Raw genomic sequence first — 25,220 nt, 5'->3', positions numbered from 1 at the left:
TTTTTTATAGTTAATATCTCCCAATAAATGTAACCTTTATTTCACATGGTTTTGTTATGCTAGGCTACTGATGTCAGACAGCGACACAACTTAGACTCTTAACCTTTGCGGGAAGCAGATTGTTGAGGAAGTAAGGCCTGCAAACTCCACAGGAGCCTAAACAACACTCAGGCTAAGAGGCCCTTCTTCTTCTTCTTCTAGTGAGCCTTTGTTTAAGTACATTAAACAAAGGCTGATCAAATGTTTTGCCCTGTGAGCTCAGTGTTTTTTCTATCTAAGACTAAGATGTGCATAATATGTATAAGTATAATCTAGCTTGGATTTTATGGCACTATATGGCCACTAAATATACTTTAATTTGACCATATTTTAAAAGCAAGAGCTAGGTGACGGCTCTCTTTGTTTACTATCTATTAAAGAGAGTGTTATCTCACGTAATGTCTACTTTGGTGCACTGTGCAGCCTGTTGCTACTTATTAATTAATGTGTTGCAAAAAAAAGTGAGATTTTTTTGTAATTCTTGTGTGCTTTGGTTACTTTCTTCTAAAAACAAAAACAAAAACAAAACTCAGGGAGTAACAAGTTGCTCTCATGTGTGTGAAAAGTATCGATAAAACTAACTGATGAACATACGAGCAACAATGTATAGTGTTTCCATCCTCCTTCAAGCCCTCATGCTATAAGATCAACTCAGTAGATCCCAGCTGTGAACAACTATTAGTCTTGGTTCTCCTTTATCTCTTAGCAAGAATTTAATTAACTAAAGATTACTTATTTAATGTCATTATATTAGCAATTACTTACACTATATCGTCAGAAATATTTGCTTGCCTTCCTTCACACAAACGAATGTGAGTAGCATCCCATTCTTCGTAATCCACAAGGTTTAATATGAAGTCAGCCCATTTTTTGCAGCTATAACAGCTTCAACTTTTTGTGTAAGGCTTTCCACATGGTTTAGGAGTTTGTTTATGGGAATTTATGACCATTCTTCCAGACCCACATTTGTGAGGTCAGACGCTGATGTTGGACTGGCTCGCAGTCTCTGCTTTAATTTATTCCAAAGGTCGTCTGTCAGGTTGAGGTCAGGCCAGTCAAGTTCTTCCACACCAAACCTGCTCATCCATGTCTTTATGGACCTTGCTTTATGCACCGGTGCGCAGTCACGCTGGAAGAGGATGGGGCTATACCCAAACTGTTCCCACAAAGTTAAATTGTCCAAAATGTCTTGGTATGCTGAAACATTAAAAGTTCCTTTCACTGGAACTGAGGGCAACTGAGGGGCTTAGCCCAACTCCTAAAATGCAACCTACACCTCCAACAAACTTTATACAGCAAAACCCAGACATGTTGATTGGATTGCAAGATGAAGACGGGTGAATCGTCACTCCAGCACATCTCCACTGCTCTAGACTCCAATGGCGGCGTCCTTTATGCCACTACATCCGACTCTTTGCATTGTGTTTGGTGATGTAAGGCTTGGATGCAGCTGCTCAGCCATGGAAACCAATTCCTTGAAGCTCTCTGCACAATGTTCTTGAGCTAATCTGACGGCCACATGAAATTTGAGAGTATGTATCAATTGACTCTGCGCACTCCACGCTTCAGCATTTGCTGGCATGACAGCAATTCCCCCACAATGACACACACATTGTTACAATGCCACTAACAGCTGACTATGGACAATTTACGAGTGAGAAAATTTCACAACTGCACTTTTTGTTGAGGTCTGCATGCAGTCTGCATGTCTAAGTACTTGATTTCATACACCCGTGGTCATGAAAGTGACTGGAAGACCTGAATTCATGTGAGCAACATCAGTAAGGAGCACTCTGCATTCTACAGTGAAAGTCTTCAGCTGATACAGTCACATGAATAACTTTGTATTAACCACATTGATGAAATGTTTGCATGGACAATGCAAAACTGTGCTTTGAGCCCATTGTAAATGCATTAATGATTACACAGTTCAGCCAGTATCTCAAACTCATTTCTGTTCATCGCTGATCTGTACCTGCAAAGAGATGAGCAGGTGGGTTTCTAATAGGACACACATTTCACTGGTCCCGAGTCTTACAAAATCAATTAGACAGATTGGTTGCAGTAAAGAACAATTTGCGCCACTGAACACTGGAGTCTTTGGCTTGCGTAACTGAGGTTTTTAACATCAGCAGCTGTTGTGAAGAATGTTTGTGGAGGCGAACGATCAGGGGGAATGTGCATGATCATCCCGTTGGCATATTTAAGCACTGGTATGTTGTTGACAAGCGGAAGTGAACAACATTTCTAGTCACGTAGACATGAGGAGACAGCGTGACATGCTACTAGCCTCAACAAGAATCCTGTTCTCCAATCTGATGGCCAGAAATGTGTCCTCTAAATCTACATCGAACAATAGAGTAAACTCTCATTCAGTTGTTTTCGTTCATTTGTATTGAATGACAGAAGTGAATCCACTTTACCATTCAGCTGCTCCTCCTGGTGGGAACAGATCTAGATGGGAAATAGTGTACCTGGAGGTAAAAACATTCCCATTCCCAGTCTTTTTCTGTTTTAGTTTCCACCTGTTGATTTTGTCACAGTTAAGTCCTCTGTATAAATGAAAACTGTCATAAAATTTCTTCCATCACAGTGAGGGACTTAATGGACATACGGTAAAAGCAACATTAAAAAGTGCTGAACTCCAAGACAGCGGAGAGGTGATCCATGGGGAAACGAGTGGGTTACTGTTTTTTTTTAACTGCAAAAGAGCACGCTGGCCTTGGCGGAGCATGCGCTCCCTGAATGCCCATTTAGGTTGCGTTTATTTCTGTGTAACCAAGATTTTGATCTAATTGCTCTTCCAGTGTGCCTTTTTCAGATAACTGCTCTGTCAATTAGTGGGATGCAGTGAATCAAACCCATGACAATCCAAAATTACTAGATTTCCACAACAGTACAGATTGTGGTAGAAGTATAACTTTTTAGAGCAAAAAGAAAAGCTGTTTAAAGGCTTTATTTAGGGCATAGTCATTTATATGGTTTGACTTGTTCTTCCATACATGCAAAATCAATAGTCAAGTGACCTCTGAAATTAAGGCTAATTTAGCCGTACTTCAAAAATAGAGGAATTTTAAGATGGCTATAGTGTTGCAAGAATTACTTCTTCTCCTCTTAAACTGTATTTCATGAGCTGTGTTGTGCTAGTAAAGCATAATACATCTACCTGATGGAACTACTATTTTCTCGAGTAATTTGACTGCCCAGGGGAGACTGTGCCTGTGATTTACTCTATATGGAGGCTTTTTCATACCATAAGTTGACTTCTGGAAACGTGTTGGATTTTACTGACAGTCTGACTAATTGCTGAATCAGACTGTAATTTGAGATATGTTTTTGTCTACCATCTGTACTGAGACTGAAACCAAAAGATGTCCAGTCAGAATTCCCCCACTTACGCCAGGAAGCAAAAGTGAAACAATAATGGTGCAGTGCATTACTAAATGCCATGAAATGAGACAGTGGGAATTGGAGGTGAAAGGAAAATAAATCTAGGTAAAAAGGGTTGTCTTTCTACTTTTTAGAGCAGTTTTCACTTCTTCTTTTTTTTGGCACTTTGAGGAAAGGATCTAACAGTCAATTAATAACTCAAAAGAACTAGTTGCAGCCCTAAGGGTGCTTGTGCATCCTGTGTAAATAAACTGCTACAGTGAATAGAGTTGTTATACCGTGTTCATTATTTCTCACTGCTGATTTCTTGATCAAAGCAACTTTAGGTTCAATTTATGCTATGACTGAGTGTATCAGGTGCAATGCTATTAAAGCCCGCACACACATCCAAACAAGTGGTTTAATGTTTACTATAAATATACCTCACTCTCATCTGGTAATCACCTAGATGTTCTATGAAGCTATGTGCTCCATATCTTCCCTCTGAATTATCAGCCATCATGTGAATTGAGGTAAGCAAACACACTCATACAGTAATACTCACTACAAGGAAGGAAACTACTTTTGTGTGGGAGACTTTTCTCTTATCTTTATGCTATGTCAGCATTGTTTTTTTAGTTTCATGCCTATAAAACACTGCATTTAGTAAGGCTGAATTGATTTCATTGCTGGGGGTCCACTAGAGGGGCGGGGACAATTAGGGAGTCAGAGGTGATTGGACAAAGTCGGGCTGGAGCAGACGATGATTGGCCGTTCATGAACAGGATCCGCCCACGGGTGGTGCCCTGAACCTGCTGTATGTTGAAGCGTTACGTTCAGCGAGCTTCGAGTTTAGAGGGTCTCTCTCTATCGGGGTGGCAAGTCAGACAACGGGAACAACCGAAGGGGAGTAGCTGCTGTTTGAAGAAAAAAAATTAAAAACACACACACTTTTCACGGTTTCACCGCTGGATACGTAACTCGCTCTGGAGTTGGATTAACTTAAAACGCGCCTTTTTTAGTTTTTCTTTTTAATTTGCTTTAGAAGACCGCTACTCACCGAAGACAATGGGATCCCAGGCATCCAAGGGAGAGGTGGCCGCGGAGGCAAACGCTGCTGCCGCTGATGCTGCAGCTGCCAAAACCAACGGACAGGTAAATATACCATCTAGTTGCTCCGTATGACTACTTTATCACAGAAGGATGGCATAATAAATTGATAAAAGTTGAGTTTCTCACACGAAAACCTCGCATATAGCGGATTTGGCTAACGATGAATCGATTAAACTTGAATGTGAGGACATTTTGGGGTAAGTCAGGTGGGGCTTTGTAGCATCTTGTGCTCAGACGGGTGTTCACAGAGCTCCCCCCAAAAACATATCAGTCCGCGGGGAGGGGGGCTGTTATTTGTCACGGTTTTCCCAGTTTCAAGTAAGTATGTGTTTATTTGTCACTGAGGTCGAACCGAGAACGCTTTTTGACAGTGCCAGTCACAAAAGGGGGAGGGGGCGGCTTGCTCGCACGTAGGCAGTCTACTACTCCTCCCTGAAAAGAGCCCTGTTGCCGTCTCACCGCAAATCTTGCAAATTGGTACTTTCCAAAACGTAATGTAAGTAAAATTAGTCATTAATGAGATGTCAAATGTCACTAATATTCAAAACAACGATTTTCCGTCACTCTTACCAAATAGTCTTTGGGGGGGGTTCATGAATAAAAAAAATTCTTCGGAGTTTTAAATGTTTTTCCCCTGGAAAATTATCACATTTTTCTTGGGTAAACAAAAAATAACAAATGAAGGTGTTTTCATTCGTCCATCGATGAGCTTCAGCCTCGTCTTTGTTGAGCCCGTCTGTCTGGCAACCCGGGCGGTCTGTGAGACGCTGCCGCCGCCTATCGCCTGATTAGGGTACTGCAAGGCGTCGCCTCTTGAGCCAGACGACATGGTGGTTAATTGATGAGCGCAACGATGCTCGGCAAAGATACGAGACCTCCCCAACAGCAGTTGTTCTTGTTTGTATTTTATGTTTGTTTTTTAATTAAAAAACACAAGACTTGATAGAAAGCTGACTTATTTTGTGTCTTTTTTTTCTTCTTTTTTTTGTAACCCTTTTTACAGGAGAACGGTCACGTGAAGACCAATGGCGATGTCTCTACAAAGCCCGATGGGGATGCTGCAGCTACCAACGGCTCCGCGGAGGCCGCCAAGGAGCCTGAAGCCAGTGCGGGAGGTGACACTATCGAACCGGCGCCTGCTGCAGACGGAGAGGCTGCAAAACCGGAGGGCGAGGCTGCGGCCAAAGAAAGCACCAAAGAGAAGAAGAAGAAGAAGTTCTCCTTGAAGAAGCCCTTCAACTTCAAACTGAACATCAAGAAGAGCAAGAAGAGCGAGGCTGTGAAAGAGGAAGCGGCTGCCGCTGCCCCCTCTGAGGAGAAGCCTGCTGAGAATGGAGCCGCTGCTCCTGCCGAGGAGAAGAAAGAGGAGGTGAAGGAGGAGGCTGCTGACGCCGACGCCGCCGCTGCCTCTGCCGCTGAGGCTCCGAAGGTGGAGGAGGGGCCAGCTAAGGAGGAGGTCCCCAAGGAGGAGGCCAAAGAGGCAGCTGCTCCTGCCCCCGAGGCCACGAAACCGACAGAGGAGAGCAGCTCGACCCCCGCTCCGTCTGAAAAGAAAGAGTGATTGTACGTTTAGCTCACAATGAACTGGGTGAACTGTTTTTCAAGAGAGAGAGAGAAAATTAAGAGTATATATATATATATATATTTATATATATGTGTATATGTATACATATGTATATGGATATATGTATATGTAAATATATACACATGTATGTGAGAGACTCCTTCGACGTGCCACTTTTTTCGTCATGATAACAAGACGACAGACTAGATTCACTAGATCACTTTCCTGGTTACTGCTCGACATCTGAACCTGGACTGAGTTTTAGGCTGCGGGTTTGGTCGCTGTGCGTGGGGAGGGGGGGGGGTTGGGGGGATTTTTAATGGCTAGCTGGCCGGCAAATGACACCATGAAGTAACGATGGATGATGATTGGAGGTCGAAGCATCTTTTCCCTTAAAAATCCACAGCTCAAGATGCCTCCTGCCGAAGGAACGACGCTAGATAAGATACTAGGACACCACAACCACTTGAAATGACTGTTAAATAGAAGAAAAAGAAATCAGAAAAGACTTGCCAACTTTTTACATTCCTATATTTTAACCCAAATTTGAAGTATTTTGTGGTGTATTATAGAGAACCATCTTAAAGATTCAGAGAAGCTATGTCTTGTTTGTTCAAAGAAAAAAAAAAGATAGACGACTTTGATTTTTACCTTACTATGAAAAAAAAAAGAACACTTAAGCTTGCTATGTTCACTGTTGCAGTTTGATATGAAGCAGAGTTGTTTATCTGTCTTGTGTGAGCCTGAATCTGCTTTGTCTCTGTAAATAAATTGGATTGATTTCTGTTCTTTATTTTGCTAATGTTGACAGATGTTACTGGTTTTATTGTAAAGTTGATAATGGTAAATAAATGTTGGTTACCTGCCTGTTTATGTGTCTTCATGCTTATTTCCATCATGCACTGCTCTTGCCACGGTACAGTTGATTTAGAATCTCTTGAGCGTGTCTATCACATTATCACATTTTTAACGAGTAAACAGGCGTCCACTCGCAGTAGTCAAGCAACAGGAATTCGAGCAACACACATAAACGCCATTACACAAATAAGTCCTTAAAGAAGCAAACCTTTCCACTTGGACGTAATCTCTGGGCAGTTAATCAGAATCAGAATACTTTATTAATCCCGAAGGAAAGTTATTACAAATCTTCTTTGGTCAGTAATGTATAGAAAACTGTAACTTTGTTGCAAAGATTTCGTTCAGAGTTCTTCGAGTACCAAATTTCTCTACGAAAGCACCAAGAATAAATAAATGCAGCCGCTGTGCTGTTCCCTCCAGGTTTGACCTCAAAATTTATTAAAGTGATAGTATCTCAAGTTTTAGAATCTAGAAATAATGTACCCACTCTTCCACACGTAGAGCAGTGTTACTACACGGTCTGTGGTTTGGTATAACCACTTTCATTAGTCACCACTGTAACATTATCTCTTATGCGTGAATTATGCTTGAATGGGACTTACTTTGTAACTGGAAATAGCTTTTAACGCTACACTGTAACCTTTGACATAACCTAAAGTGCACCTCCTGTAATGTTAAATGTAACTAAAGATCACGTCGATGCAGCCCGCAACGACTTCAGTGGCATGGCAGGGTTAAGAGGGGTTTCCAGTTATGTTGTAAGTAAGGATGTAGATTTCCTGCAGAAGTCTGAATCGAGCTTTAGTCAGCATTTTATACTTGTTTTGTGTGTTTGTATAAATACAAAGTAATTAATGGGTTAACGTCAGGTGGCTCTAGTGACAGATTTAACCTCCTAAGACCCAAACTCATCCACAGCATGCATTTTTAATTTCTCTTTGATATTTGGGCTGATTGGGACCTGATGAATGTAAAAACAAAGAATTACCAGATTTTTTTATTTTACCTAATTTTTGTTTCTAAGAAAAATGAGAGCCATATATGAAGATATTCATTTAAAATTTTGATAGAACAGTAGCATTATAATGTTCTCATAAGTGGATATCAGGCCCTTGTAGAGCAAAATTGACTATTTTGGTACTACTCTGACCACATGAAGGACTTCATGCTATTTATAGATTCGGCCTTCTCATCTAAATCTATGGAAGAACTCTTGCTTTTGCAGAATTCCAGATTTCCATGAAATTTCACAAAATTTAAGATGTTAAAAAGGTAAAACTAAGCCTTTAAAAGCTTTCTTACAGGGTAAAGTCTGCAAACTTTCTGTTAATTTTTATAATAACATTTATACGCTGACACTGTGTGTGCATTGTGTTTATATTCCTCCTGGAATACGCGCTTCTTTTGCGGTGGAGGAACACCAAAGTAATTGCTTACGGAGCTTGCTTCTTCGACATCTTTAAGAGTTCTGAACAAATGTCTGTCCTCCTCCAGAACATCTTATGTGCGCAAACGCGCATTCCAACTTCTTAACTGGTGCGCGTCTTTTATTTTGACCACCTATGTGCACCCCTGTTTATATCAAGACAACCATCTGAACAAAGGTTAACATTTCAAAAGTGCTAGGAGGCATTACAAGATGGCTTTCCAGGGAGAACTTTGCTGTTGTTATTCCATTGGGAATGTGTTTTTTTTTCTAGATGTATACTTGTAATCAGATACAACCCAGTAAATCTGAACAGGTAAAGATTTATTCTACTAATACATAATTAAGTAATAATGATCAAAAGGGAGTTTTTCCTTCCCACTGTCGCCAAGTGGTTGCTCATAGAAGGTCATCTGATTGTTGGGGTTTTCTATCAGATATTGTAGAGAGAAATATTACCTTACAATATAAAGCACCTTAAGGCAACTGTTGTTGTGATTTGTTGTTGTATAAATAAAACTGAATTAAATTGAATTAATACACAAGTATGAACTACAGGATGGGCCATTTATATGGATACACCGGAATAAAATGGGAATGGTTGGTGATATTAAAGTCCTGTTTGTGGCACATTAGTATATGTGAGGGGGCAAACTTCTCAAGATGGGTGGTCAGCCATCTTGGATCCAACTTTTGTTTTTTCAATAGGAAGAGGGCCATGTGACACATCAAACTTATTGGTAATGTCACAAGAAAAACAATGGTGTGCTTGGTTTCAACGTAACTTTATTCTTTCATGAGTTATTTACAAGTTTCTGACCACTTATAAAATGTGTTCAATGTGCTGCCCATTGTGTTGGATTGTAAATGCAACCCTCTTCTCCCACTCTTCACACACTGATAGCAACACCGCAGGAGAAATGCCAGCACAGGCATTAACTTTCCGTAGTTTCAGGTGCTGCACATCTCGTATCTTCACACCATAGAGGATTGCCTTCAGATGACCCCAAAGATAAAAGTCTAAGGGGGTCAGATCGGGAGACCTTGGGGGCCATTCAACTGGCCCACGACGACCAATCCACTTTCCAGGAAACTATTCATCTAGGAATGCTCGGACCTGGCACCCATAATGTGGTGGTGCACCATCTTGCTGGAAAAACTCAGGGAACGTGCTGGCTTCAGTACATAAAGAGGGAATCACATCATCATGTAGCAATTTCAAATATCCATTGGCCTTGAGGTTTCCATTGATGAAGAATGGACCCACTATCGTTGTACCCCATATACCACACCAAACCATCACTTTTGTTGTTCCAACAGTCTTGGAGGGATCCATCCAATGTGGGTTAGTGTCAGACCAATAGCGGTGGTTTTGTTTGTTAACTTCACCATTCACATAAAAGTTTGCCTCATCACTGAACAAAATCTTCTGCGTGAACTGAGGGTCCTGTTCCAATTTTTGTTTTGCCCATTCTGCAAATTCTGTGCGCCGATCTGGGTCATCCTTGTTGAGATGCTGCAGTAGCTGGAGTTTGTAAGGGTGCCATTTGTGAGTAGCTAATATCCACCGAAGGGATGTTCGACTGATGCCACTCTCCAGTGACATGCGGCGAGTGCTAGTGTGGGCTCTTGCTGAATGAAGCTAAGACAGACACTGATGTTTCTTCATTAGTGACAGTTTTCTTGCGTCCACATTTTGGCAAATCCAACACTGAAGCAGTTTCACGAACCTTAGCAAGCAGTTTGCTAATTGTAGCATGGGAGATGGGTGGTCTCGTAGGATGTCTTGCATTAAAATCTGCTGCAATGCGTTCATCAGATATCAACACAATTTCGATCCGCTCCTCACGTGTTAACCTCTTCGACATGTCAATGGGTGTGAACAAAGAGAAACTTGTAAATAACTCATGAAAGAATAAAGTTACGTTGAAACCAAGCACACCATTGTTTTTCTTGTGACATTACCAATAAGTTTGATGTGTCACATGGACCTCTTCCTATTGAAAAAACAAAAGTTGGATCCAAGATGGCCGACTTCTAAATGGCCACCATGGTCACCATCCATGTGGAGGAGTTTGCCCCCTCACATTTACTAATGTGCCACAAACAGGACTTTAATATCACCAACCATTCCCATTTTATTCCGGTGTATCCATATAAATGGCCCACTCTGTATCGTAGGACACCTGTAATATTAAAAAAAAAAACATATAAAACAGGACTGGTTTACTTGCATTATATTTGGCTTAATACATCCAACTGTCATGCCAAATTATTTATAAATAGCTAAAAATGTAAAATGTAATATAAATTTTAACAATGTCTGGTTACATATAACTTGCAGCCCGAGGCTGTATTGACTTTGTGTTTTCCACTAATGGAAAACGACTGGAGACATCTCAGTGGGTTAAAAAAAACAAAGAAAAAAACCCAAAACACATGTGTCTCATCATAGTATTGATGGTCCACAGCTCATTAAAAAACCAAAGCCCACTATTTCTATTCTCATTGATAAGGAAATCCCACATGGCCCAAGGTTCTAAGATAATTGAGCACTCTTGACATTCTAGTGGGAGTCCGCTGACCCCTGGCTCCTCAATTAGTCCCGTGGCCCTGAGATCACTACAGCTACATCCACCCCCCCCCCCCCCCCCCGTCCCCCCCCCGTCCCCTTCACATTCACAGTGTTCCTTCCATTAGAAGGAAGGCAACAAGGCAACCACCCTCCTGAACATGGCAAGCTGAGCACATCAGCCCTGCTCTGGGTGATCTGACCTAGTTCACATGCTGATTTGATGAGTTGAGATCTGAGCTACATTTGGTTCCAGCCTTCAAACAATTCTGAGTTATTGAAAAAAAGCCGAAACTCCCAGCTGACGAGGCGCCGTGCGTCTTGTAGATTTCAATTATTAAACTTCGACAGCAGACATTTTCTTACTAATAGACAGAAGTGTGCATAAAATAATGGCAGAAGAAGCGCACTTAATTGTGTAAACCATCCACATCTACCTACACTGTGCACGGGCACGGAAGATACAGTGAGCTACAAATTATTGATGACTGCTCCACACGGAGTTCACCTCTCCATTGTTTGGTTTGTTCTGTACATCGTTGTTCTGTTTGCACTGCGTGATGTAGGTGAGATACTGTGACTGATCACTTCAAAGCTGCTGCATTTTTCATTCAGCACTGACAGGCTATGCAGAGATTTGAGAAGTTCAAGCCAAACACAAATGAGCGCACACCGCCATCTGGTGGCCAGTCTCAAATCCTAATCTGCTTCAGGTTTCGTCATTGAGTTTGTTATTACAGTTTTTTCTGAATGCTTACAGTTTTTTCTGATTGCTTAAGCACATTTTTTGTAACTATTGGCTAATTTTGCAAAACTCTTCACACAAATAAGAAAACCTGTCACCCAATCATCAAAACATTGTAGTTCTCTTGCAAAAGCAAACACAGCTAGATTAACTCTTCACACCTTCGTAAAAATGGTGTTTCCGTATCAAACAGTACACACAAGCCATCATCTACTAAGCACACAATGCGCCAACTGCACACTGATGGTATGAATACAAAACACATCTGGCTTTTGCTTTCTCTGTGCACAAGGTAGGCTATGTCAGTTTGAGCTCATACTTCTGTCATAGATCCATAAGCATAGAGGGATCCAAACTTCAAGTACTGCTGTTTATTCAAACACATCAAAACAACCACAAGTGTTTATTTCCAAGTATAGGATTATTTGCAACCGCCATAATGACTCTATGGGTTACTTGGTCTGCAGTGAACATGCTTCCTCTGCCCCCAGCATCTGGTCATCTAGCAATTCTGTAAAGTACAATTTCAGTATTTTTACATCAATGGTATTGGTGTGTTTCTCATTGGCATATGGCAGTGCTACAGATCTTAGTGCGAAGTGACTGTACTCACTGATTCTCATTTCAAAATGTCCTTATGGTGCTTGCTACAGTGTAGCGGCTCGAGTTAGGCTGGACCCGTTGGCCAGCTTCCCTCAGGGTCATTCCACGGTTGATTACATGGTCCACTATTGTAGCTCTGATGTCATCAGCAATTCTATTTCTTACTCTTCCTACCCTTCCTCTCCCCCCTCCTCGTCTTCCTCTTGCTCCTCCTTGTCCTTGTCGTCCTCTTCATCCTACTTCTTCACCTCCACGTCCTCTTCCTCGGCCTCCTCTACTTCTCACTCTTTCTGCTCCCTCCATTGTACTCCGCACACACAGCTTACCTGTATTATAGTGCTTAGGCTGATTGCAAAGTGAACTAATTATCTAAAAAAGTTTTCACATGTGAAAGTGTGCCAGACAGTTGGCAAATTAGTGTTAATGATAGCCATACATGTGTATACTTTTGCTAGGAGTGTGTTCAAAATTTGGTAATTGAGTGTTGTGCAGTGAATTGTGCCTACAGTTTTGCAAAGTGTGTGTTACAAAATTGCAAACTGAGTGCAAAGCAGTTTTTGTGCTTTTAGTTTTGCAAACTCAGTGAGTGGTTTTGCTATAAGTCTGAATAGTTTTAGAGATTGTGCTACAGGAATCACAGTTAGGGTTTAAGCAATCAGAAAAAACTGTAAACCCTAACTGTGATTCTTATAGCACAATTTCTAAAACCATTAATACTTATAGCAAAACCACTCACTGAGTTTGAAAAACTAAAAGCACAAACACTGCTTTACACTCAGTTTGCCATTTTGTAATACACACTTTGCAAACCTGTAGCTACAATCCACTGCACAGCACTCTTTTTGCAGAACTGTAAACACAACTCACTGCTTTACACTCAATTTCCAAATGATCAACGCACTCCTAGCAAAACTATACACATTTACGGCCATTATTTACACTATTTTGCCAACTGTCTGGCACACTGTCACATGTGAAAACTTTTTTAGATAATTAGTTCACTTTGCAATCAGCCCAAGCACTATAATACAGGTAAGCTCTGTGTGTGGAGTACAATGGAGGGAGCAGGAAAGAGTGAGAAGTAGAGGAGGCTGAGGAAGAGGACGTGAAGAAGTAGGATGAAGAGGACGACAAGGACAAGGAGGAGCAAGAGGAGGACGAGGAGGGGGGAGAGGAAGATGAGGAGGGGGGATAGGAAGGGTAAGAAGAGTAAGAAATAGAATTGCTGATGACATCAGAGCTACAATAGTGGACCATGTAATCAACCGTGGAATGACCCTGAGGGAAGCTGGCCAACGGGTCCAGCCTAACTCGAGCCGCTACACTGTAGCAAGCATCATAAGGACATTTTGAGAATCGGTTAGTACAGTCACTTTGCACTAAGATTTGTAGCACTGCCATATGCCAATGAGAAACACAACAATACCATTGATGTAAAAATACTGAAATTGTTACTTTACAGAATTGCTAGCTAGACGACCAGATGCTGGGGCAGAGGAAGCATGTTCACTGCAGACCAAGAAACCCATATAGTCAATATGGCGATTGCAAATAATCCTATACTTGGAAATAAACACTTGTGTTTGTTTTGATGTGTGTAAATAAACACCAGTACTTGAAGTTTGGATCCCTCCATGTTTCCAGACCTATGACAAAAGTATGAGCTCAAACTGACATAGCCTACCTTGTGCACAGAGAAAGCAAAAGCCAGATGTGTTTTTTTTTATTCATACCATCAGTGTGTAGTTGGTGCATTGTGTGCTTATTAATATGATGGCTTGTGTTAACTGTTGGATACGAAAATACCATTTTTACAAAGGTGTGGAGAGATAAGCAAGGGTTATTCACTTTTACAAGAAAACTACAATGTTTTGCTGATTGGGTGAAGAGTTTTCTTATTTGTGTGTAGAGTTTTGCAAAAATAGCCAATAGTTACAAAAAATGTGCTCAAACCATCAGAAAAAACTGTAAAAGGAAAATGGGTTCTTTATGTACTTCACTTTACGTGCATTTGTTAAAGTATATTTAGTAGAAGAACATTTACCTCTGGTGCATTGAAACACTTTTATTTTTCAATGAGAACAAACAAAGCAAACCGACCACCAGGTTCTTTCAATGGCCGAACTCAAATTTCAAGTTGAGACAACAATCAAGACCCAACCTTCCATACAATTAAACTGTGTCTAAATTTTGAAGCTGATATCAGCATGTCGTAAAGATGTGAGAAAGCGGGAATGTTGTAGAGAGCCGTTTTATATATGGTCGTCCACAACACTCCCAGTTTCTCATGTGATCCCTTGGGAATAAGGATTGTTATAAGCAAATCTATGCAGTAGCAGGAACGGTTTGTTACTGCGTTTAAAACATAGACAAACATCAATAATCTCTGTCAAATTGAGTATATTCTCTGTATTATTGGAGGGTCCTGACCATACAACATAAAGCAACAGTTGTGGATTGGCGCCATATAAATGTTAAAAGGAGTCCAGGGATTTAGAAGTAAATGGGAAAATGATTCCCACTGCTCCCTTCACCTATGACCTCAGTAAACACATTCTTGATGACTTTATTGATGTATTTTCCATTTTTCCTGGTTTCAAGTCATATTGATTCCAACATTGTGTTCAGTTTGACTACAGTCACCGATTAGAGCCAAAAAGGATGGAAAAGGAGAGTTGTTTTTATTGTTGGCCTACCTAGCTATTGTTTCGCAGATTTCCACGCCTCACTTGTCACATCTGGTTTCACAACACCAAGATGGCAATGGCCAAAACACCCAGCTCAAGGCTTCAAGATTGGACTTCAAAAAGCAATGGGGTCCATGTACTTCATTTTATACAGTCTATGGTTTCACCCTGAAAGAAGTGGGTGATGACAAATTGATGTTGTTGAGTTTGTCTTTTGTCTTTCTTCTCTTTCCCCCTGACTCACAGGAAGGAAAGGAAAATGATGCAGGCCAATTTTATGATTATTGCCAATTATTTTGAAGACAGCTTGGTTTATGGTCATGGACCTCTGTAATACACATTTAATGTATTACAAAAAGTATTAAACAGAACCTTGCAACAACCTTGCAATAAGATAAAAGAGATTATTTAAAGAGATCAATAAAATGTTGGTGTAACTGGTGTGTTTATGTTAAAGGGTGGATCATACTGTGGAAAGTGAGAGCTGAGCACAGACACTACCGTTCCTATTCAGGTATTTCTTCCGTGAATATCAGAGGAGAGCCATCATCTCCTAGGAAATTTTAGGCATCACCTCATTTCCTGCCTTCACGTAGATTTTTATGTAACTATTTGTAGCTTTCTGTTTCAATTATTTATGCATAGAAAAGTACACAAATCAATGCAGTGAGGTTCCCATGCATTTGGCATTTTCCGTTTTTGGCTTTTCAAATAATTATTCTCAACTGAAACCATTTAATATCGTTCCCTGTGTATCAACACTCTTACATGTTTACTCATCTGCCTTCAGTATATTTTTTTCCTGTTTGTTCTGGTGACCTCATTTTGGCAGGCTAGGGGGATTGGGGGGAGTCCGTGGATTTTAAATATCGGGGGTTCATTTCAATCCCTTCTCGAATCTACAGTAAAGCTGTTTTTCCTTGGGCAAAACCTTGAAGTAAAAGGATTCTCGACACAGGGGAAGAAGAAAAGCTCATTCTTATTTTATCAGCTCACGGACTGGTTGTTGCTGGAGATTACAGTGACCAGTGACCACCCTCACATTGTAGAACTGACACGGGCTACTGTACGTGCAGAAACTTGCCTTCATTGCTTCTTGCAGCTTGAACCCAAATACCAAGTGCAACTGAAAACGAAAAGAAATCTTTGCCATAGAAAGCCCCGAAGGCAAACGGCCTACGGAGCGCACTAGGGCGCTCTTCGGTTTGTAATACCGGCGCCTCCCTGTAGGGCGGTTCAGCCTCTGTGATTGGTTGACAGGACCTCAACGAGTGCTCCCTGGAGCCACAGAGGAACCGGTGAGCACGGAACAGGGGGGTAAAATGGCGCTGTCTCAAGGAACAAAGAAGAAAGTTTGCTATTACTATGACGGTAAATATCGAACGTATGCATCTTGGTTTGCCTTGATATCGAAGTGGCATTGGAAGAGTAGGAAATATTACATGTATTTCATAAAGAATCGAAAAAGGTTGTTATACCATCAGGCTAGCTAGCCGGTGTGGTGAGCTAATGTTAGCTTGACTAACTAGCCTGCTTTAGCCACACGGAAAGCCTAGTTGGCTGTTAGCTTAAGCCTGCACGCAGCACACTGGGGGATCTTCATCGAACTTTCAAGTGCTTTAGTAAAGAGACCAGTTTCGTGAAATTGTTAAAGCATTTTAGTGGGTTTTAGATGCGTGTGGCTAATAAGGTCTTCCCTGCAGCGTGAAGGAGTCGTGAAGCGATCCGACGCTAATCACATCAGTGTTACTCGGGAATTGCTAACAACTTCCGAGAAGTGTGAACGATGTACCGGCTTCCTCTAGATTGGCGCTATCTAGCCCGGTGGTTTCATAGAAGTTAGAATGCGTTTGACTCCATTAAAAAAAAAATAATGTGCAGAATCGCATACATAAGAAACTTCTATAACACTGAACTTATACATTCCCAGCCGAATGATTTGGCTACATTAACGGGTGTATTGAGCGTGGTCCTTCTCTCAAGCCTTCTTGTGTGCTTTTTAAAATGTTTGTCTGGCAAAATAATTCCGATAAAAACTCCCACAAGTCAGCCCAAGACGCCCACGGTGTATTCTGCAGTAGTCGTTTCGTGAATGTGTTACAAGTTTTAATTAAAAAAAAAAAAAGAGGTTTAGAGTTGGCCAAGTTCACAAAAAAGTCATCCTTACACGAAGCCTCGTAGGCTTTTTAACTTAAAGGTGTATTTGAAATGCAGATGAGCAGGTTTTGGGTTGAGCTGAGCTTGAATTTGGCATTTTTAGAAGAACTAAAATGCCTAAGGCAATGTGGCTTTTCTTTCTTTCTTTCTTTTTTTTTGCAATATCTAAAATAAACTTGTCTGGATGATGTTTTTGCCCACAGGTGATGTGGGGAATTACTACTATGGCCAGGGCCATCCCATGAAACCACACAGGATCCGTATGACGCACAACCTCCTCCTCAACTATGGACTGTACAGAAAAATGGAGATCTATGTGAGTCATACCACCAGACACATCAGACAGAGACACACACACAGGGTTTCTGCCAGGACTGATAGTACTCAGAGGCAAACTGTTAATGCAACTGTACCTTGCAACAGTTTTTAAATGGTAAATGGCCTGTATTTGTATAGCGCTTTTTTACACACATAAAAATGGGTAGTTATTTGCTGTTTACTGCAGAACTGCGATGAAGTTTTATAAAAAAAAATTTAAAATAATGGTCATCGGTTGCTGTTTTAACTGTGTTAAGCTTTGAACGATGTCCATGTTGAGTAACATTTATAGAGCTTCATGCAGCTGTAATTGTGGTTTATGAGTCTGTGACTTGTTCCTGTGCAGCCACAGTGAGGGTTTGGTCTCCAGCAGTAAGTTAAACTCATTCCAAATTGGCATTGGACTTATCCAGGGATCCCCTTTGTTACTGAGTCCCTTTCTAACTTTTATGGACAGAATTTGTAGGCAGCAGGTTAAAATCTCTAGGTTTGGTGAGCTCAGCTTCACATCTTTGCTTTTTGCCAATGATGTGGTCCAGAGGGAAACACCTATCAGGTGAGACGAACCTTCTTGTTTGCAGTATTCCCAGAGTATTTGGTGTCCCTGTGTATCACCACCCAAAATATCATGACGCTGTGCTGAATCTTTTTTTTTCTGCCCCCTACCTCTACTGGTTTTAATTGAGTGATAGTGTCTGGCTCAAACTGGGGGAACTGGGCTGTCAAATGGGTTTTAGCTGGAAGTTCAGACTCATCAGGTTCTTGTTTGTGAGCGTGAAGTCGTAAGGTTGTTTGTTTTTGTTCCTAATCTGATTTAAGGCCACAAACTTGGAGTAGTGACCAGAATCCTTTAATAATCCCTAAGGAAATTATGTAAAGAATATGGTCTTTGATACATTCAGTAGAGCTCAGAGCAGAGCTGCTACTCCTCAGCATCAAAACGAGCCAGTTGAGGTGGTACAGGTGTCTTACTGGGATGCCTCTTGGGTGCAACTTAGATGACATATTTGAGGTATGGTGAACCCAGAGGGGACTCGGAACATGCTGGAAAGATCGTGGCTCTCTGTTGCCGAATCCCTCAATATCCCTTCTAGACTGGTCATGTGACTTTGACGTCAATAAGTGATAGACGATTGATAGATAAATGGATAGTTTGACTATGGAAGGTTTCCATATTTGTTTTATCTCAGAAAATTAAATAAAAATGATTTTTGAAATATATCTCAAGCTGCGTTACATAGGACTGTCAGTTATATAAGACAGGTAAATAGGGCTTGAATGATGGGTTAGCCCTGTCTGTATTCACACACATGTACCAAACTGCACGAAATGTTAGTTACAACTAACAATTATTGACAATGTGTGTTATTTCAGAGACCACACAAAGCCAGTGGTGAAGAGATGACAAAGTACCACAGTGATGATTACATTAAGTTCCTGAGGTCCATCCGACCGGACAACATGTCTGAGTACAGCAAACAAATGCAGAGATGTGAGTGCGCTGTTTTCTTCTCATTAATCCTCGGCTTTTCCTTCTGTTCAGGCGTGTAAAAACTGGTTTTCTCTTTCTTACAGTCAATGTTGGAGAGGACTGTCCAGTCTTTGATGGTCTCTTCGAGTTTTGTCAGCTCTCAACAGGTGGCTCTGTGGGTATGTTTTCCAAACACACTTCACATAATCTCAGTCCTTTTGTTTACAAAGAGCAGCTAATCAGAAGAAATTTAAAAAGGAAGGTGGATGCTAAAATGACTTGTTTCAGACAGGGTGAACTGAGAGGCCCAGAATAACATACATGAGGAATATTTTGACTGTTCAAATGCAAACTTACAAGAATCAAAATACAGTTAAAACTCCCCTTAAAAGCTCCATCAGATTGTTTAATGTTGATTATTCTTTTTCATTCCTGTAGCTGGAGCAGTGAAGCTGAACAAGCAGCAGACAGACATCGCCATCAACTGGGCCGGTGGGCTCCATCACGCCAAGAAGTCAGAGGCCTCTGGTTTCTGCTATGTCAATGACATCGTGCTGGCGATCCTGGAGCTGCTTAAGTAAGCAGCACAGCTGTGCTCTGTTTTTACATGACTGTATATCCTTGTCCTCTGTCAAAGTCAAAGTCAACTTTATTGTCAATTCTGCCACATGTACAGGACATACAGAGAATAGAAACTACGTTACTCTCAATCCCTAGATAAAAAAGCAAATGAACATTTAAATATAAGAGTGATTAAAAAAAATGCAGGTAAAATAATTAAAAAGTAAAAATTTAAATAAATAAATACAATACAATTTTACATATAACAAGAAAGCTATACAATATACAATATAATGGGTAAATGACATTGGGTGTAAACCAGGCAGAGTAGTGCAAATAGGCAAATAGTGCAAATGGAGATTTAGTAATGTACGGTAAGAGATAGTGTAACAACAAAGTCTTATGAGGTAATGGCAGTCCAATGCTCCACAAAGTGACTGGTAACTGGTGCAGGCCAGTGAGTGAGTCAGAGTGTGTGTGTGTGACAGAGTTCAGTGAGACCGTGGAGGAGAGAGGGGAGAGGGGGCAGAATCGGGAGGGAGTTAAGCTTCCTGACAGCCTGATGGATGAAGCTGTCCTTCAGTCTGCAGAGCGCATTTATGAAAGCATTCAGAAATGCTCTGTTAGGCTCCCTGTCTTTGTCCTGTGTCTTTCTGAGTGGTTGATTTTCATCAGCATTTATTTGCTTTTAAGTAGAAACACACACTGGGTGCACTTTTGGAGTGTTTTTTGTTTTGTTTATGTTATTATACAGTAGTAGAACTGTATAAGTTTATTAACTGAGTTCTATGCCATGTTTCAGATACCATCAGAGGGTGTTATACATTGACATTGACATCCACCACGGTGATGGAGTAGAGGAGGCCTTCTACACCACAGACAGGGTCATGACCGTGTCTTTCCACAAGTATGGGGAATACTTTCCTGGCACTGGAGACCTGAGGGTTAGTTTTCTTACTCTTACGTCTGACACGTGACCAGTGCAACTTGAACATGTGTGACCATGAATTCAACAATATTCCCAATGTGTGCAGGACATTGGAGCAGGAAAGGGCAAGTACTATGCAGTGAACTACCCCCTCAGAGATGGTATTGATGATGAGTCCTATGAAGCCATCTTCAAGCCTGTAAGTTTTCTTTGATAATGTTTCTGTAGCCAGCAGAGAGCATGTTCACTGTTCATGTTCTGACTTTATTATTACTGTGTATGTGTTAGGTCATGGCTAAAGTCATGGAGATGTACCAGCCCAGTGCTGTGGTGCTGCAGTGTGGAGCTGATTCTCTGTCTGGAGACAGACTGGGCTGCTTTAACCTCACCATCAAAGGTATAACCACACAGTCCAAAAGATAATGCTCAGATCTGCCTTTGTACCATCAGGAATTTCACGCCAATATGTGCTGACTCCTACAGGTCACGCCAAGTGTGTCGAGTACATCAAAACTTTCAACCTTCCTCTGCTGATGCTGGGCGGCGGAGGCTACACCATCCGCAATGTGGCCCGTTGCTGGACCTACGAAACCGCTGTCGCCTTGGACTGCTCCATCCCCAATGAGCTGCCGTACAATGATTACTTTGAGTATTTTGGGCCTGATTTTAAGCTGCACATCAGCCCCTCCAACATGACCAACCAGAACACCAACGAGTACCTGGAGAAGATCAAACAGCGCCTGTTTGAGAACCTGCGTATGCTGCCTCACGCCCCCGGTGTCCAGATGCAAGCGATCCCAGAGGATGCCCCTCACCCAGACAGCGGAGACGAGGAGGAGGAAGACCCAGACAAACGCATCTCTAGTAAGAGACTTCAGGAGGAATTATTTTTTTTAGGATTAAAGAAACAGTTGCATGAGGATTTGTACTGATGCCTTTTTGTGTGTGTTCTGTTTTTCAGTCCGAGCCCACGACAAGAGGATAGCCTGCGAGGAGGAGTTTTCTGATTCTGAAGATGAGGCGGAGGGGCAAGGCGGGGGACGCCGGAACGCAGCTAACCACAAGAAGGCTAAACGAGTGAAGAAGGAGGATGAGAAGGGAGGAGAGGAAAAGAAAGGTGAGGCTAGTGAGACAAACCTATCGTAGAACATGATTAAAGATAACAGGAACAGTATTTACCCATGTGTCTTTGCTTCCTAGAAGTCAAAGAGGAAGAGAAGGAGGAGGAGAAAATGGACACATCAGGGTAAGAAACATTCAGACTGGGACAGAGTGGTTCACTTTTACTTGTCTCGGTTGTTCACTGGATATGGAGTAGAGAATTTTGACACCAGGTTCCCAGCTTGAAGCAATTTCAGATTCATGACATTGTGGTTTGTAACTGGTTGGTGTAGTGGTTTCTTGCATTTATCATTTAGGGTTTTCAGTTAAAGCCGTGTGTGTAGTAAGGCAATGCTGTCTACCTCTCTGCATACTGTGTGGCTCACACACAACAACAAAGCAGCTAATGAGACAACAAGAGGCATATAGTGGAGTTGCATTGCATGATTTGACCTACTTTTTAGTTGTTCTTTAGACTTGTAGTTGAAGTCGTTCAGTCGGTTTTTAAGTGTTTAAAAAAATGGCTTCATGCATACAGACAGGTGTATTAAGCTCCAATCAGAGGAGCTGCGTACCACACACATTCATTTATAGAAAGAGGTGTGAGGCATGAACAAGCAAATGATCACCGTCCATCACCTCCCTAATCTGTTCTGCAGCTGGTAATGTTGCTGTATGAAAGTACTAATGATTATTCAGTGCTGTTGGTAACTTGCTATGGTTAGTAAAAGCACGAGGTTATTGGTGTGTCCTGGCACACTGCTGGCTAATCAGTTAATTAGTGATATGACCAAAGCTTCATCTGATTGGACAGTTGTTTTGATAAAGAGATACAGGAGTACAGTGTGGGTGTAATATGGTGCTTCACTACATGACGTTCATAGTTAGTGTTTGAGAAAAGGGCTGGTAACAGCAGATAAGTTACTGAAACTGCTAAAAGAAAGGGAACCCTCTTTGTCTTTGTGTTAGCTGTTTAGATGATGTTTTCTGAGTAAACTCAGTGTAGTAACTGTAGCAACTTCTAACCTGTTTCAGACCAAAAGAAGAGGTGAAGACGACCTGAAGACCGGCACACAGAGGAATGGATGGTTTTATTGTTATCCTCAAGCCCCTCTTGATTACTGTATTCTCCCGCTCCAGTGATAGGGCCTTTTTCTATTCCTGTTTTTATTATGTGCTCTTAGAGGCAAGCCTGATTTACACTGTCACCTGTTTACAAGCCCAGTAATGCGCCGGTATAAACCGCACCCGCCTGGTGCTCCATGTAGAATAAAATCAATACATGTGAGCTGGTGTGTAAACCAGGTTTGCTCTAATAATATTTGAAAGCCACCCAGAGTGTTACTGTTCCTATCCTGGTATTTCACTCGGAAGTCCCTGCAGAGATGTAGATGATTTCCAAGTGCTCACATGCAAAAAGGCTTCGTTAGTTTTCAGACATCTATTTATGATACTGTGATACTGAATAACCAGCATGAGGCACTGTTTGCCTCTGTGTTGCTTCACTAGTGAATGCATGTTTAGATTGGTCTCGCCTTTAGCATGTACGTATTACTGCCTTTGCCCAAACAGTCCCCGATCTCTGCTCAGTAACTTATTTAAAATCACGAGTACAGTCCCCTCAGCCCATTTTCCTATGAATATCTGCTCTGTTTTTTTATTTTCTTCCTCCATTGTGTGTTTATGTAAGTATGAGTGTGAACCTCTTCTGGGGTTACTGTTGGGGTATGAGTGACTTATTTTAGATATTTTGTACCATTATACATGAAGGTGGAGTGAGCCTCTACACGTGCTTGTTTGGAGTTCTATCCTTGTGAAATGTGCATTATCAGAACTTTGTTATAAAAAAATAAATAAAAGATAAAACAGAATCTTATATTGTCCTGACTTGTTATTCGTACTGACACTGTAAATTAAAGATACAAAGGCAAGCCAGAATTTACAGTACAGTGCCACCTAACTTGTCATCAAGAGCAGCGGTCTCCAACCTTTTTTGCGCCACGGACCGGTTTATGCCCGACAATATTTTCACGGACCGGCCTTTAAGGTGTCGCGGATAAATACAACAAAATAAAACTAGTACTGGTACTGTAAAAAAGATTTATTCATAACACACGTGAAAAGACCCAGGAAAACAGAGTTAACGATAAAAACGATAACAAAATAACGCTGGAAACCGATAAAAACCCTGAAAACTATACATTTCACACCTGAGCCTCAACTCTCGCGGCCCGGTACCGGTCTGAGGCCCGGGGGTTGGGGACCGCTGATCAAGAGTGTTTTAAGAAGACCCAGCTCCCCAAGTTTGCTCGATCACACTTCCACATGCAGTGTACTGAACCCCAAATTGTCCATGCACGTGGCTTTGAATGCTCAGAGAAAAAAATGGCTACAAGTACATTCGGTTCTGATGACGTTATTAGAGACAATTTCCTTACCACACCCAGACAGTCTTGGTGCCTGTGGAGGTTAAGGGCTCAGAGTAGGGAGTTGTTTGGTGTCAGCCAGCTTCTTGCAGAGCGTGAGATGAGGTTTTCTGACGGTCTGAACTATCAACTTTTTCTGGTCCAGCCCACTTAAGATCAAAGTTTGACATCCCCGTCCTACAGTATTGGTCAACTGCTTGTAACCACTTGAAAATTTCACACCTCGTGGATATCGTGCAATTGTACAAAAATAAATCTTTCAAACTAAAAACTGCAACTTACTAATAAAAGTTCCCATTTTTTCTCACCCAATATGTGAATCAAGCATTAATGCAAAAACACTGAGTACACAGGCCAACAGGCATTTCATTAAATATGCAGATGACACAGTCATTGTAAGCCTCCTTCATGGTGAAGAGGATTCCCATGGGCCTGTTGTGGATGAGTTTGTTTCGTGGTGTGATCAGTCCTCCTTAATGATTAACACCTTGAAAACCAAGGACATGGTTATTGACTTCAGGAAGACATCCCCCCATCCTGCGCTAACAGTGGTAAATGGTGCAGCCATTGAACTGGTGGACAGTTACAAGTATTTGGGGGTTGTTCTTGATAAGACTCTGTCCTTTGAGTAACATCTTGCTGCTACAGTGAAAAAGGTTCAACAAAGACTGTACATTTTAAGGAGGTTGAGAGGTTTCAATGTTTCATCTGAAATGACTTTTTTTTTTATAAAAGTTTTATTGAATCTGTTTTAACTTTCTGTATCATTGCTGTACGGTAATATGTCCCTGAATAATAAGACCAGACTTAGCAACCTGGTTAAAGTGGCTGGTAAGATTTTAGGGAGGTCTCAGGTCCAGCTTGTGGACTTTTATAACAGGCAGGTGCTGAGGAAGGCCACCTCTGTCCTGTTGTGTTCAGATCATCTTCTCTTTAATGATTTTCAACTGCTTCCATCAGGTCACCGTTATAAAGTGCCTGCAGTGAAGACAGAGACATAGATTGTTTTTTGTACCTGCTGCTATTATTAAAGTTAATAACACTAAACCATAAGTGTTGTTGCCATTGCACATTGTACTTTTTTGATGAAAAATCTAGGTTGTTTTGTCAGGCTTATATTAGATTATTTTGGAGTGTGTATGTGATGTGTTGGTTGTCTGTACGGACATACTGCAAATCAATTTCCCGTTAGGGACAATAAAGGTACCAATACCAACACACTGTACTTCGATGTGTAAACGTTTTCTCACCCTGCTCTCCTCCTTGGATCAAGTGTCAGAGC

The 25,220-nt window shown here is 41.3% G+C and overlaps 2 protein-coding genes across 2 annotated transcripts; both read left to right on the top strand.

The window, feature by feature from the left end:
- Positions 1 to 4,235: 4,235 nt before the first annotated feature.
- Positions 4,236 to 6,952, top strand: marcksl1b (MARCKS-like 1b). The gene is made up of 2 exons (XM_085446475.1): positions 4,236 to 4,563; positions 5,525 to 6,952. Exons 1-2 carry the CDS (start codon positions 4,477 to 4,479, stop codon positions 6,080 to 6,082), a joined length of 645 nt encoding a protein of 214 aa, XP_085302601.1. The 5' UTR covers positions 4,236 to 4,476; the 3' UTR covers positions 6,083 to 6,952.
- A 9,281-nt stretch (positions 6,953 to 16,233) lies between these two features.
- hdac1 (histone deacetylase 1) lies at positions 16,234 to 23,383 on the top strand. The gene is made up of 12 exons (XM_085446023.1): positions 16,234 to 16,347; positions 17,337 to 17,449; positions 18,826 to 18,943; positions 19,027 to 19,101; positions 19,361 to 19,499; positions 20,286 to 20,427; positions 20,518 to 20,610; positions 20,700 to 20,808; positions 20,895 to 21,275; positions 21,373 to 21,528; positions 21,612 to 21,657; positions 22,548 to 23,383. The coding sequence occupies exons 1-12, from the start codon at positions 16,299 to 16,301 to the stop codon at positions 22,573 to 22,575; spliced, it is 1,449 nt and encodes a 482-aa protein (XP_085302149.1). The 5' UTR covers positions 16,234 to 16,298; the 3' UTR covers positions 22,576 to 23,383.
- Positions 23,384 to 25,220: the final 1,837 nt, after the last annotated feature.

This window comes from Copadichromis virginalis, linkage group LG22 (assembly GCF_057382275.1).
Source record: "Copadichromis virginalis isolate Kocher_CV1m ecotype Utaka linkage group LG22, C_Virginalis_male_GT1.1, whole genome shotgun sequence".
Taxonomy (NCBI): domain Eukaryota; kingdom Metazoa; phylum Chordata; class Actinopteri; order Cichliformes; family Cichlidae; genus Copadichromis; species Copadichromis virginalis.
This window is presented reverse-complemented; position numbering and strand designations above follow the sequence as displayed.